Here is a 15,096-nt window from a genome sequence, read left to right as displayed (position 1 = left end):
TCACCTATGTGAAGGTAAGGCTGCTCAACTAGCATTTTCAAACAACAAATTTCTATGATCTCAGACAACAATTCATGACCAGAGGAAGCTTTCAAGTAATTCAATATATGATAAGATGCCTGCAAGTGAGGGTTCTAGGTCCATTTATATAACTAATCATACTTATTGTAAATGTAATGCCAGGGTGAGTAATGGTGCAAGATCATGAGCTGGAAAATATGAGAATGCAGGTTCCAGTCTGTGAGTGGCCACTTTGTGCCAAAAAAGCCAAAGGTTAGGATTGAATATAGTTTAGCCCTCTGAAGATCCCAGATATCTAGGACCAACACTGGGTAATGGGCTTTATCAAGCTCCAAGAATATGAGCAAAGTGCATCCAAACACACAAGGGAATATTAAAGGGAGGCTCATGGCCATAAACTAATTTGAAAGGCGACTTGAACTGAAGCACCTGAGATGGTATGTGGTTAATCAAGAAGGTAGCTTGTAGAACAACTTCCCTCCAAAACTTATGTAGCATATACATCTAAAGAAGCAAGCTCCTCATGATCTCTATAAGGTGTTTATTCTTCTCTCTGCTATAACATTTTATTGTGGGTTATATAGATACAAACTTCTATGGATTTTATTTTTTAATCAATGAATTATTTATTGTTATTAATAATTTAATTTTATTAATTATTGTTAGTTAAATTTGTTTTAGTTTTTATTTGATTTACTAATTTTTATTATTTTTAAATTGAATCTATATATAGAGTAGATAGAACTAATGCATTTTAGTCAATTTAATGGACTAATTGAGAGAGAACTAGTGGCATGAGTTGTTGGAGAATAGAGAGTTAATGGTATGATTAATAAGGAGAGATGATTGGATGAGTTAATTAGACAGAGGAAAAAAATAATGGTAAGTTGATTAGGGGAGATAATGGGAAAGTCTGAAAAGTGATTGGTTACTTTAGTTATTTTTTCAATTTATATGCAACAAATAAATAAAAAAAGGAAAAAAAAAAGAAAAACAAAGATTAATACTCAGGAAGATATCCTTGTTTTAGTGTGTTGTGTGTGTGTGGTAGTTGATTAATAATCTTATGGTAAGAATTGTGTTTGGTTGTCACTGATTGCAATCTACTTCAGGACTTCGTATTTTTCTGAAATTTCTGTACTTTTCCTCTTTATCTAGGCTATTTTCTTAGTTTGTGTCTAGAAATGCATGAAGGTAAGAGTACTTATTGTCTTGCCATTTTCTGAATTGATTTTTTTTCAGAAAAGTAGTGGACCATTATTGGAAAATCATGGTGAAGGGAGCAGCAGCGTTGGGACCTTCCTCGGTTGGGCAATGGCAGCTATATACATGGGTGGACGGCTTCCCCAGATTTGGTTAAATGTGAAGTTCTATGACAGCTAGTAGATTTATAAAAAAAGTTTCAATCTTCTAATGTTTATTCGTTATTTAATGCAAAATGCAGTGACTTTTAAATGTTTTCTGTTTTGACTTGCTTGTTTGGTTTCATACTTTGTGCAAATTTTAATTTGGCTTAGTCTTTTGCATATTGGTTGTCATCCATCAGTTATCTATTATTGAATCTAACTTTATGCTTTGAATTAATTTTGCAGATTAGAAGAGGACATGTTGGGGTAGGTCTATTCTATATTTGTCTTGGAGTTCTTTATTTGCATTATAGAGGAAATGAATTTTCCAGATAAAGGATAGGTTTATAATTCCTGTCTTTGTGCTTAAAGTTTTTCCCCCTAATGTTAGTATACTTTATCTTAGCCCCAAAAATTAATACTGACGTTTGCATATGGAAAACCCATCCTTGTTAATTCATAACACATACTTTCATTGTTCCTTCTACCTTGAAAAGGGTATCTTGCGGTTGTTATCCAAAATATACCTCAAGATTGTTCAGCAGATTTAGTGGAGTGGACCCCTCCAAGTTCTAGAAAGTTAAATCTTTGATTTTTTTTTGGTACATACTAAGCTCTTCTTTCACATCAACTGTAGGGACTTAATCCATTAATGTTTGTTTTTGCATTAGTTGGAAATGCAACTTACGTGGCAAGGTGATTGTTACTTTTAAATTTAAATAATTCTTATATTTTGATATAAGATTAAATTGCATCATAATGATTTTTTCTCCTCTTTTTCAGTATCCTTGTTAGCAGTCTGAATTTGTCTAAAATCAGACCAAATTTACCATGGCTAGTTGATGCAGGAGGATGTATACTTCTAGATTGTTTTGTATCTTCTTTTGTGTTCTATTCTATCAGTTTGATAAGATATTTGATGGAATTTCAATTTAATAGTCATTACATCTCTGGAGTATTGATATGAGTTATTTTGGCATGGGTATTCCATGCATCTGTTAAGTGCTTGTAGTTTCATTTTCTTGGTGCATGAAGTTGAAATCTTGTGCTAGCTTTATTAGTTTGATGATGGTATATTTATAATAATTATTTGATTTCGAGTATTAACATGGGTTACTATAGCATTGCTGTTTGGGATCTTTCTGATGCAATTTCATGCAGCATTAAAATTCATGTAGTGTTTAAATGCTTGTAGTGTTTATTTTCTTGGTGAAAGCTCAAATGGTAGAGTATTTTCATCTTTTAATCATTTCTTGATCCTTTTGAAATGTATCATATTTTACTGATTGAAATTCATTGTGTAATTTGTATAACTTCTGTTGAATGTAATCATATGTGAAGAATATTGCATTGCATTAGTGGTTGGAGCCTTAACATCTTTCTAGATAATTATTCAGTTTATCCATTTCCGTTATCGGAAACCCAAGGGTCCAATAGACAAGCATAATGACATCAGTTTTACTTATTGACTGCCAAGTGGTTTGCAATAATTGTCCGGTGATGGTAAGTCTCTTTTTGAAATGTATCATATTTTACTGACTGAAATTCATTGTGTAATTTGTATAACTTCTGTTGAATGTAATCATATGTGAAGAATATTTCATTGCATTAGTGATTGGAGCCTTAACATCTTTCTAGATAATTATTCAGTTTATCCATTTCCGTTATTGGAAACCCAAGGGTCCAAAAGACAAGCATGATGACACCAGTATTACTTATTGACTGCCAAGTGGTTTGCAATAATTGTCCGGTGATGGTAAGTCTCTTTACCTCTACTCCTACCTCTCTCACACAGACATGTGCAAAATGATTGATGTAGAACAAAAGAGTTACTATCATGATGTAGAACAAAAGACTTCAGCACTATAGCAGCATCCATGATTGATTGTTTTAAGGAAATGGAGTAAAGAGGCAGAGAGGAGCTTTTAATGCCTCTGGCACTCGCCTCATGTAAAAGGCGTTTGACATGTGTGCCTCAGAGGCATCAACACCTCTGGCATACTTGGGAGGCTATTTATTCATTGACAGTTTTTTTTGGTGAATTTTCTGAAAGATCCCTGCCTGTAGCACTGGATATCATTTCTCAGAGATGGAATCCATGGTTCTAGGATGTGAAGGGAGTTCACTGTTTTCACCTGCCAGCAAACTTCTTTCTTCATTTCACTAAAAATATCAATAACCTGCTTCCACCATTTTGAATCTTGTAGTCTCTTTCTACAATTGAATATGGATCTATGAATAAAATACTTCTCCTTGATAAAAAAATTCTCTTGATCACTCAAGACCATAAAGCTAGTTGGTTTGTCAACAATCTGCAAATTTGCTTACTAAATATGGCTTTATTCATTTCATGCATTTTCCTAAAACCAAGTCCACCTTTTTTGTTATACATAGCCTTTCCCATGCAATTGTGTGCATTACTTTCTTCTTGCTCTCTTCTGCCCACCAGAATTCCTTCTCCAACTTCTCCATTTTGTTTGTAGTTGTCCTTGGGATTAGAGTTGTACTAATAACATAGGTAGGGGGACTTGAATAACTGCTTTCATCATAGTACTTCTACCTGCTTCAGATGGGAGGGGTCTCGAGATAGGAGAGAGTCCACTATTCTTGTGTGGCTTGATGGAATTCAAGCCAACGTGGAGATTTGTTGAATTGTGCCTTAAATTCCTGTATATGGCCCGCTTTATGATCTGACCGGCATTTGTTAAGAATGCTGGGTCAGATCAAGCTTGGGGGTGTACTGGGCTCTTGGGTTTGTGTGAGGTTGCTCAAACTTGTACTCCATTTTACTGATTTAGTGGATTTCTATTCCCCCCTCTTTTGTGAATGTAGGCCAAAGGTTGAACCACTCTTGAGTCAACTCTTTTTCTATTTCTTTTCTGCTTCTCTATTCGTCAATCAAATCTAGATCTTGCGTTTGTAATTACAAAGTCAATAACTCAATAGCAAAACAATCTACTAGGCTGCCTTATTGAAGCAATTGCATTGAAGTGTCTACAAAATTGTTCTTGTTTTTGATCCCCTAGTCTTTTCTCATACAAGAATAACAGATTTGTCTTGTGTATTTTGCATAGTTTCCTTAGAAAATGAATGGTGTGAGGTTTATTAACCCTTGACCATTCCAAATGAGAAATTCCATTTCTATTAAAAATATAGAATTTCAACATACAGGCATAAACCATGGAGATAAAAAAAAGCAAGAGGTTGGGTGTAGAGCAAATATGCCATGCTTTTTCAATATGGGGAAAGTTTTCGACTGGCTTTAGAACATCATTTGGTCCCAGGCTTGTCCTTCAAAGCTGTTAAAAGACTGAGTTGTGAGATTCTCATTGTAAAGGCAGCCTTGGTTCTATCCATTGTTTTTCACCTGACATTGCTTCTCAACACCCTGTTTAATGCACTCGTTAACATGCTTGTATGGCTTTAGATGACTTCCCTTAATCTTTTTATCCATCTTTCTCTTCAATTCTTTCTTGTAGCATCCTTACTTTAGTTACTTTATAATGCCAATTCTCAAAGCCATCGTTTGTAGCTTGAATTTGTGTACCTATATTTGGTTCAAAGATCGACTTTCTTGGTTGGCCTCTCTTACGCAACCTGGTCCTGGGATCCAAATATCTTGAATCCACTCAATTTGGTCATACACGTGACTCAAAAAATTCACTCTATGCATGTATTAATGTAAAAACACATTTGGGAGCATGTAAATTGTATTTTTAATTGTGCCAGTTTTTGAATGAGAACGCTTGCTATGAGACTGATCAACTCACCAATTTGAGGACTCAGTTGACTAGTCATCATCTGCCCACAGTGCTTCTCAAAAGCCCTAGCACCTGCTGATGATCGATTCTCCTAACATTTTTCTTTCCCATTGATTCCTTCATCCTTTGAGTCCTCGTCAAATCTTGTCTTGCTCATGCAAATGAGAGGTACTCTACACCCATCCCTTATTTCTTGTAAATTTTCAGTTTGTGTGGCTTATCAAATTTATATTTCACCTTGAGCCATTCCCTAGGCATGTCTCTCTCTCTTTCAACTGTGATCACCCTTGCCTCTTCTAAGATGTCTCCACTCTTTTACATTTTGTCCATTGATGCCCGAAACTCTCTTCCCATTTGTAGTAATGAACATTCTAGTCATATAACCCTCTAATGAGATGACGGTTTGATGGGCTTTTGATCCTCAATCACCTCAAGAGTAAGCCATGACTAGAATATAGCCTTACTATATTCCACTAAATATTGTGGAAGAAAATGTAGTTGAAGTCATACATTTTGGACCCATATTTTCTCCCATTGACTTTTTAAGGCCCTGTTCGTTTTTTGGAAAGCTATTTACCTGGCAAGTGTTACTTGGGAAACACTTACCCAGGTGAATGAACTTACCTGTGTTGGTTTGATTCTCAGATGGGAAAGTTATTTATGCACCTGGGAGATGGGTATCACTTACCCGGGTATGTAATATCTATTTTTAAGTTGGTTCTACATGAACTTGAAAAATGAACATGGGAAAAGTGGTCAATGGGAACCACAATCTCATTGATTGACTTGCCCTCTTCAGAATCCCAAAAACAAATGGGGCCTTAAAAATTGTCTTGCCATGGGGCTAACATTGACCAACTCGTCCTATAAAACCAAGGCCCCTCATTTAATGCCCTTTTTCTCTCATTTAAGTCTTGAAAACAAATCTCCGACTGCCCTCCTTTAATGAACTTATACTGAGCTCATGTTCCACATTTAGAACTGTTATTGCATGTTTTTTTTCCATTGTTTCAACATGGGCTTGGATATGTGTAAAGTTATACCTTTTAACAAGTGTTGAATCGCCTTCTCTGCTACTTCACAAAGGTCCAGCTGTATCTTGAGATGCTTTACTTTTACCATTGCCTTCTCTGCCAACATCTTTGCCAGATCTATATTCATTTAAGCCATCTCCTCCTCGGTCATTTTGCCTATATCTTTTCACATCTGCTATCTCTTTCACCCTCTTCTGGTTAAAACCCAAGTTCTTGCTTTATTTCAACGACAAAGCCAATAGATATCTCAAACCTCTAGTCTGTCTATCATAACTTTAAGTATAATTAAAAAGACCAAAATGGGTATCGGTTTAGTAGTGCATAGGTTTTACTGAAGAGACCTACTACTAGAAAATAAATTTAAAAACCTTAAAAATAGTATTATCCTAACACCCAAAAACTTAAAAAGTCTCCATAAGTTCCTTTTGTTGCTTCAATATTTGCATTTATCCATTTCTTAGTCTATTACTTTAATCAATGGCACTTCTATATGTGGCCTAACTAATGTAAATCTTGGTTCATCTCTATTCTTATCTTCCATCTTTAATGTACCCAAGTTCCCTTTTTTCTTCATTTCAGTTAGTAGGCTAAGTAGATCAGTTAATTGCTCAATTACATTCTTTCTCTTGCTTTATGTTTCAGGAATTCAAAATGGGACAAGAGTTGATTGGCATGAAGTTGGATGATGTATTATTTTGACAGTGGTGGACGACAGCGTATTTCTGTCATCTCTTACACCCATCCGATGTTGTCTCAATCATCCTTTTCTCTAGAAAAAATTTTTGGTCCCTTCATTGTGTCAAGAGTCATTTTTGGAATGTGATTATGATAAGTAAAATACCATTACAATTTCTTTCGGTTCTAGGAGTAGGGAGTCTCAAAGTCTATTTTATTTGTTTAATTATAATATCTAGGTTCCAATTAAAATTGAGTTCTATAACGAGTTTAGATAATACTGAGTCTTTGTTGATGACCATTCAATAGTGGCATGACTTTATTTATTGAAATGGAAGTATGGAATGTTATTATTTTTCAATTTTTTTTCATGTTAAAATGCAATAGTATGGTACTTACATTAAAATCTTGAGATGTCAGACTAACATAAATACTTGCTTCATTTCAGACTTTTTGGGCTGATAGGGTATCATCACTTGAAATGTAAGAGATCTTGTTGTTGACAGATCAAATTGCATATATCCTACTCATTGTTTTTAGGTTAAAAGACTTGATCTTCCCTGAGTTTTATGGTAAATACTAAGACCTCCCTTCTCTTTTCAAAATGGACTAATACCTTCCCTGTTGTCTGATGTTATCAGACACAAATCTCCCCTCCGTTGGGAATCTGTTAAAATCCAATTTCATGCGGCCTCTTGTGTGTTAAGAAAACGGTAGAAATCCTTTCAGTTTTCCTCGCTTTCATGGGATGATTTATCTCTTCTGCTCTACTTCTTTGGAACCCCATACGCAAGAGCTGTTCAAGCTAGAATTTGAACATCATCCACTATCATTATAGAGAAAAGAAAAGAAAAGGTGGGAATTATTCCAAAAATTAAATGGATAATTTCCTCTCTTGTCGGTGAATACCCTTTATAATAAGCATCAAGCAAGGAAACAAGAATTTGAACTTGAAAGGTTATAGGAAAATGAAATTTACTCAAAATGTTATTTATGAAGTTCTCAACAGATGTTATGAAGCTCTTTTCACAAAAGTGCCGGCCTTCAATTCCAAACAGGGAGATGGGAGACTCCGGACCCTCAATTTCTTGCAGGGACGAAAGTCGCGAAAGCCGATGTCCATGGAAAAATTTATTCTACGCTTTCTTTAGTTTTTGGTTAATATCTTGGGGTCTTCTTTCACCTGTTCTTTTTCTTGAATGTTTTTTCTTCCTAATACTCCAGACTCCCAGACTCCTGAGTAAGAGTAAGAATTTGGGGGGTTCATTCTCGATCAAAATGGCTAGATCTTTGCTAGCGACTTCGCCCCGTTGCCGGGGATTTAGGCCAGAGCTGTCCCGAGTTATAGTGTTTCTGTTGTCGCTCAAAGGGATGAAGAAAACAAGGGATTTAACCTTGGAGGAATTCTAGGGAATATTTATAAGATCCTGGTGAACCATACAATGATATTCGCTCAAATCATTACAAATGATTGATCGTCCATCATAACAAAAAGCTATAACTAACTCTGATTCTTTTGCAGTAGCTTGACACGTCAGCAGGATCACTAATGGAATTAGTGGCTAGTTGTCGCCGGCCAGAGGAAGAATAACAATCTTTAACAGGTTTCTGATAAGTAGAGGTTATACAACAAACTTTAGGTAGATCTGGAGATCGGTTCTCTCTGTCTTCTGTGGCGATTCTGCTACAGATTGTGGGTTTTCAGGCATAGTTGTCACTTGTCAGTTCTATAATTCTTCTATTCCTTTAACCTGATCATTAACCAAGAGGAATGAGAACAAACCAACAAGAAGACAACAACACGATAAAGTCCTACTGAAAAGAAATGTAAGTAGGTTTGCTCACAATTCACGAAGTATCTTACATTAATTCTTGAAAACCATGAGAGCGTCAGTCATGGCTACCGTTGGTCATGTTGGCCAGAATTTTATTGCTTTTGTAGAGGGGTTGGAGCTCGTTCCTTGAAGGCCGGAATTTTATTATTCTTGCACGGAGTTCCTTCAATGATGACGGGATGTCTGTGATGTGAATGGTGGCAGTTACTATTTGTCCAAGTTGAAGATTATCGAAGAGTCTTGTGTGTAATTTGATTAGAGTAGAAGGATAGGTATTAGACTTTTTGGTTGGAAATAACAGGTAATTCTTTTGATAGGAAGGTCGTAGTCCATTTTAAAATAGAGGGAAGGTGATGTAAGTTGAAGACTCGAAGATGGTTTCCTGGGAGGAAACACTCTGATGCTCAAGTTAGTAAGGCGAAGGGGAGGTTAATTAGGTTGAACTAGTGAAAACAAGCCATCGTTATCAAGCAATGCTAAAGATCTTAAGAGAGCAGGAGAGAGATCGAGAGCGAAAGTACTGAAATTGGAAGTAGAATAAGAATACCCATGTGGTGTGCCTTTATATGTTGATGGGAGCATCATTGTGCTCCTCACTTATCAGGACATGTGGCATGCTGTAGGATGATATTTAGCTGAGGTTTTAGGGGTGGTTTGAGAGATCAAATCAGCTCCCCACAAGATTGTCCCCCATCATCGGGAAATGTTTCCAATACACAACGGGGATGTGTTTGGAACGTTGTGGGGGGTTGATGTGAACATGTGGTTCGGTGTTCCTCAACCAGATGCAGGTTAGGTAAGACTTGTTGTTTGTCACACATCCTCTCCGCCCAGAGACTGAATCTGCTCCTCACACAGGGCGCCTCATATGCACATCTTACCATGCATTGAGAACATTTCCCATACTTATAAATTATTATTCATGGGAGATGTTCCCAATGCACGGTAGATGTGCCTGTGAGGCACCCCTATGTGAGGAGAAGATCCCGTCACCTCCACCTTGGGACCATGTTCTCCACATTGGTCAAACTGAACAACTCAGCCAGGTGTCTTCCATGTCAGCTTCCACGTGGTGGTTCAACCGGGGTGAGATATGGCTTTATCACCGGCCCCCAGTTCCAAGATTGAGGAGTAGGGTGTTCAGCAACCATAAAGGAGGACGAGCTGCTTGTGTGCTCGGCAATAGAAGTGCGGAATTCGGTGGTTTTATCTAAACCTAGTTGAGCCGTTTGACCTATGCTTTGATCTAGCTCAAGCTAAAGATGGCGGGCTGTGTGCGAGAGAAATCAAATTTCAAAATTTGAGTTAAGGGACGCCGGGTTGCAACGTTTCACCTTCTCGAGCTCACACGTGTATGGTGTATGGAATTCAATCTAGAGCATTGATTAACTCTGATTATTTGGTATTGTTCTATGGTGTAATCTTTGATTTATTGGCTAAAGTTTGATGGTGATTGAATTCTTTATTTTTTTTAAGATTGATGTTTAATGGGCAATTTCTCATATTATCTTTAATATATCTTTTTATTTTTATTAGATAATTTGCATTAGTTTTTTTTTAATGTAAGCATTAAAAAATTAGGTTTTGTTATTTTGTTTCTTATTCAAAAAAGTGATGGAACTCTCAGCCCTTGGAGGGGTCCAAGAACAATGCAATGAAAGTGCAAGTTTGGCTCCATTTGGAAGGGGTATAAATACAAATATTTAGAGCGCAAAACGTTATATTTTATATTATTTTGTATGTATTTATACTGTATATATTTATACTCCTTTCAAATTGAGCCTTTGATGCAAAATTGGAACAGTACAAATCCGAATTTGGATTACAACACCTAGTCAAATCTATTTGTTATTGTTCATGTTTTTACTGATTATTTATTATTGCTGGTTTGGTTGTCAATAATGACTAAGTATATTCAGATCATAAACCCTAATTTAGTGTATGAATTAAAAAGCCAAACTGACCTAGATGGGGTCGACTTTTTCGGCCAATACACCAAAAACACCTCCATTTTCTCCAAACATTTAAATGTTTACAACTTTCCAGTGAAAATCAGACCGTACTTTTCCGTAAATTTCTTTTGGAGGCGCAAGGGAGGGGGTATTCCGAAGAAAAAAAAAAAACCGAATATACGGATAGAAAAGTCTACCAAGTTTATCTATGTCGACTATGCAATTCCAGATGCTTCGAACTATACTTTTGTCGCTACTCGTAGATATCTTGCAACCTCGCCAACTGCCAACCACACGGAAAAGCAAGGAAAGAATACAGAGAGAGGAAGCTACTCAAAATGGACGCAGTTGCAGACTTGCAGGGGCTTTTGGTCGGCAATGGCGATCTCATCGAGCTCCGCTCTAACGTTGACAACTTTGCAACTCACTCCACGATCGCAGCCTCAACTCTCCCCTCAAAGTTTATTCTTCGGATGCTATTCTCGTTCATTCTTCCAATCTCAATGTCGGAATCCAAGGATTTATGAAGCTTCCGGGGAACGAAGTCTCGATTGTTTTCGCCTTTGTTATCGGTTCTCGAGCGATGATTTCTTCGAGGATGACGAAGAAGGTGAGAATTGTAACTTCGATGAAGCGGTTTTGCTCTTCAACAACAGGGATTACTATAAGTGCCACGACTTTCTCGAAGCTCTATGGAACAAAGCAGAGGAGCCGAGACGAACTCTGATCCATGGGATTCTACAATGCGCCGTGGGGTTTCATCACCTCTTTAACCAGGTACTTATTACTTGTGCATTTGTCGGCCTTTTCGAAGCTTTCATCTGTAATTTTATTCAACTTCTTTAGTTAATTTAATTAGTTTCTTTCTTTTGCTGAATGCAGAATCATAGAGGGGCGATGATGGAACTGGGAGAGGGGTTGTGTAAGCTTCGGAAGATGAACTTTACAAGTGGGCCTTTTCATCAGTTCGAGCAGGAGATTTCTGAAGCTCTGAATTTTATATACCAGACTCAGTTAGAATTAGCTGCCTGTAAGTCATAATTTCAACCAATCTCTTTTTCAGACTTTAGCTTATCTAAGAGCAGTTATTGTGAAAAAAAAAGATTTCTGTGGGTGATTGCAGTCCAAAAATCCCCCCGAAAAAAAGGAAATGTTCTTGATCAATACGCTGTACGGGATTGTATCAAGTCAGTCTCGGAACTTCAAACCGTGTCTTGTACCCATGGTCACCCCTAAGCTTGTCCCATGATGCCAGGCTTTGAGCTTGGCCCATGAACATTTTACACTGCTTCGTACCAGGCCTATTCAAAGTTTGGCAAAAGATCAATCCAAGCCCAGCCCATGAACATGTCAACTTAGAAATGAAGTCTTAGAAAGGAATTTATGAGTAGCTCCATTTAACAATGGATATGTCACTGAACGGAACAGAATGGCAAAACAAGATTAATGTAACCAACCCATATAGTTGGGACAAGGCTTAGATGATGATGATAAGTTTTCTCCCCTAGCTCTACCTCTGAAACTGATGTTATTGCCACCATGGTGTGGTTCTACAGTTATCCAATATCCAGTCTGAACACTTTCCTGTGAATATATGAAGAATAGAACTAAAAATATTTAGTTTTATAGATTGTTACTTACAAGAGAAATGAACTATGCAAAGACATGCAAGGAAAATGAAACAAAAAGCAAGAGAGAGACACACACAAACACATCTTGAACAAAGAAAACAGGGATCTCCATTAAAATATAAAATTACAAAGCACAGAGGATTTCATTCATTGGTACTCAACTTGAAACTAGAAAGGAAAAAATATAGAGGTGGAAAAGGTGCAAAACATTAGCTTATAGTCCAAGCAAAAAACTTTCTAACTTTAAATTTTTTTCAACTAGAAACTTTCTAGCATTGGTACTCAACTTGAAACTAGAAAGGAAAAAATATAGAGGTCGAAAAGGTGCAAAACATTATCTTATAGTCCAAGTAAAAAACTTTCTAACTTCAAATTCTTTTCAAGGCCAGATCCATTCCAAAATTGCACATAACTGGATCATCGCATTGGTTTGACTTTGAAAGTAATTTGAATACAGCAGGGCAGAAGGATGGGTCTTCATAGCAGATCATTAAATTTGATTGATCAGGCTAATTTTAACCGAACTCCCTGGCAGGATTATTTATTAATGATGGTTATCCAATATTGTTGAAGCTTGCCCATCTAAATAAAAGATTTGAGTGATTTCCTCCCCTTTGACATGTATTATGTGGACTATTGTGGTGTTTATAATATTAAGATTGCAGATCAACTCTGTGTTCCAATTAATCTGTATCTAACTCTGGTTGTACAAGTGAGTTTATAGTGGAGGTGGAGCTCATTTGTCTTTTAAATACTGAAACTTAAATTTCTCTGCAGGTGCTGATGATTTTTGCATCACAATGGATGGCTCAGAGCAGTCATATCAACTTCTTGGTAGTTTTGCTGCTGGGCAGTGCCTATATCATTTAAAGACTGACAACAATGTTCCTTATATAGTTTTCTGCCCCGAGGAATCCTACCACATCAGAAACCCCGTGAGGGTCAAGATTCCCACTATTCATGCAACACAAGAAGATCTAATGGCCTGTTAATTCTGCTGACTCTATCAATTTGTGATGATTTAGCCCATAACATATAACCCATATCTATTACATTGAATCTAATTCTTTTTTTTTCTTTTCAGCTTGAATATTTTGTCAGCATTACTGAAAATGTAAAGGATATGATTCAAAATCTTATGTAACAATGAAGGTTTGCACCATCATAAAGGAGAATCTTTAGATAATATTCAATGTTTTAAAATGCGGAGGCATGACACAAGGCATTCCACTACCTAGAGGTATGAGTCGTAGTTAAGAACACAAGAGGTGTAAGCCTCCCGAACACAAGGAGGTTATGAAGAGGGGGGTTAGGAGGAGGATGAAGATGAAGGGGGGATCTCATTTTTTCTTTATAAATAAAAATCTTGTATATTTATATTAAGAAGAATAAAGATGCATAACATTAGTTGAAAGGGGGGAGGGGGGGGGTCTTGTCGAAGCAGATGGAATGACTATTCCTTGCCCCTCTCTTGGGAATAAAATCTCATTCCTGCTCTGAACCATTTCAATTCCAATTCCGATTCTAACTCCAAACCAAACGGACCCTAAATGGTTCTAACTGCGAAACACAAAGCATCCTAAAGCTAACTAATTCAGCTTGATCTGATTTAGGTCAAGCAGTCTGGTTAAACCTGATCCAATCAAACGAAATGCAAATCCAGCTAGATTACTTGGACTGGTCTAATTTGATTCAAACCTGAGCTACTTAACCATATCCAGAACTCAAATATATTCAAATGACCTCAAATGATTAATTGCTCTTGGATTCTCCATGGAAAAATAATGTGCATGTAATGTGATATGAAAGTTGGACACTTATGTGAAAGACATCACTTTAACCACTAAGTCATGCCTAACTAAGATTTCAAAAGGGAATTTGTTATTACTTCTCATAAAATTCAAGCTGTTACAAGGTTAATGGGTTGGACGGGATTGGTTGGATCAAGGAGGTTTTGGGTTGAACCCAACTCATTTAATTTTATTTAAGTGAGTCATTAACAAGTTGATGGGTCAAATGGATTGGGTTGAACAAATCCAACCTGCCCAAACCCACTCAATTGCCACCCCCACTTTTCAAGAAGTTTAAGGACCATGTTATTAAGTCTCTGTTTGGAATGAGTACAAATACAAAATACGTACAGTACATATAAATATATACAAAACAATACAAAATATAAGGGTTTACACTACATATTTGTATTTGTACTCCTAAACTGAACCTAACGTTGAGTTTGGAGGAGTACAAATATAAATATGTAAAGTGCAAAAGCTTGTATTTTGTATTATTTTATATGTATTTGCATTGTACATATTTGTATTTATACTCTTCCAAATTGAGCATAAGGAATTCAACCATCCTAAGTTTCAACTTACCTAAATGATTCTCTAGATGGTGTGAAAACATTAGGCTACAATATAACTATTAAAATCACAATTTTCCGGTGTGTATATTTTTGAACGGAGACGCCCCTCCCATTGGCCCTTACTCATCTCAACAAGGGCATGTGATGATTGTATTTGTTCCTTTGCAAATTTTAGTCCCTGATTACTAATATTCCTTAGCCCACCCCAATGGCAACAAATAGACTATACTAAACTAAACACTACCAATTCCCTTGCTTGTCGCTTCCCATTTAGTGTCAATCCCAAGGTTTTAAAAACAACTCAGAATTGGAATTGTTTTGGCCATTGGTTTTTGGGTTGATAGTTCGACTATCTGGTTCAAGCAGACGGCTTGTTCCAACGAAAAAATAAAAATGGTCAAAAACCGTTGAACGGGTTGAATTCAACCGCCCAAGTCAATGAATCGTTGACCAATTCAACAGTTTTTGGCTAAAAA

At 36.6% G+C, this 15,096-nt stretch overlaps 2 protein-coding genes and 1 long non-coding RNA gene across 15 annotated transcripts in view; 2 read left to right on the top strand and 1 right to left on the bottom strand.

The window, feature by feature from the left end:
* LOC104593463 (PQ-loop repeat family protein / transmembrane family protein) overlaps positions 1-7,198 on the top strand; it is a 35,272-nt gene extending 28,074 nt beyond the window's left edge. For 4 of the 13 annotated variants that reach the window (XR_016078614.1, XR_016078619.1, XR_016078611.1 and 1 more), the window contains 7 exons: positions 1,264-1,383; positions 1,614-1,634; positions 2,005-2,063; positions 2,151-2,241; positions 2,753-2,870; positions 3,006-3,123; positions 6,805-7,198. Coding sequence is in view for 3 of the 13 variants with exons in the window: in XM_088891543.1 (XP_088747669.1) it covers positions 1,264-1,383; positions 1,614-1,634; positions 2,005-2,063; positions 2,151-2,241; positions 2,753-2,836 (375 nt within the window). In the remaining 10 variants the exon portion in view is untranslated. Of the gene's footprint in view, positions 1-1,263; positions 1,384-1,567; positions 1,635-2,004; positions 2,064-2,150; positions 2,242-2,752; positions 2,871-3,005; positions 3,124-6,804 lie in introns of those variants that run through there. The other 9 variants (XM_010253308.3, XM_010253309.3, XR_016078612.1 and 6 more) reach the window with 8 other exon arrangements.
* LOC148790302 (uncharacterized) lies at positions 6,853-10,275 on the bottom strand. Its single transcript, XR_016078620.1, has 2 exons — positions 8,702-10,275; positions 6,853-8,588 (listed from the first exon to the last, which is right to left on the bottom strand). It is a non-coding gene; the product is annotated as an uncharacterized LOC148790302 (long non-coding RNA).
* A 152-nt stretch (positions 10,276-10,427) lies between these two features.
* LOC104593465 (DUF309 domain protein) lies at positions 10,428-13,399 on the top strand. The gene is made up of 3 exons (XM_010253312.3): positions 10,428-11,401; positions 11,507-11,654; positions 13,033-13,399. The coding sequence occupies exons 1-3, from the start codon at positions 10,574-10,576 to the stop codon at positions 13,245-13,247; spliced, it is 1,191 nt and encodes a 396-aa protein (XP_010251614.2). The 5' UTR covers positions 10,428-10,573; the 3' UTR covers positions 13,248-13,399.
* The last annotated feature ends 1,697 nt before the right edge of the window (positions 13,400-15,096 follow it).

Source organism: Nelumbo nucifera, chromosome 7 (genome assembly GCF_055504915.1).
Source record: "Nelumbo nucifera cultivar China Antique chromosome 7, China Antique-T2T, whole genome shotgun sequence".
Taxonomy (NCBI): Eukaryota; Viridiplantae; Streptophyta; class Magnoliopsida; order Proteales; family Nelumbonaceae; genus Nelumbo; species Nelumbo nucifera.
Note: the sequence above shows the minus strand (reverse complement) of the source record. Positions and strands in the feature narration are given on the sequence as shown.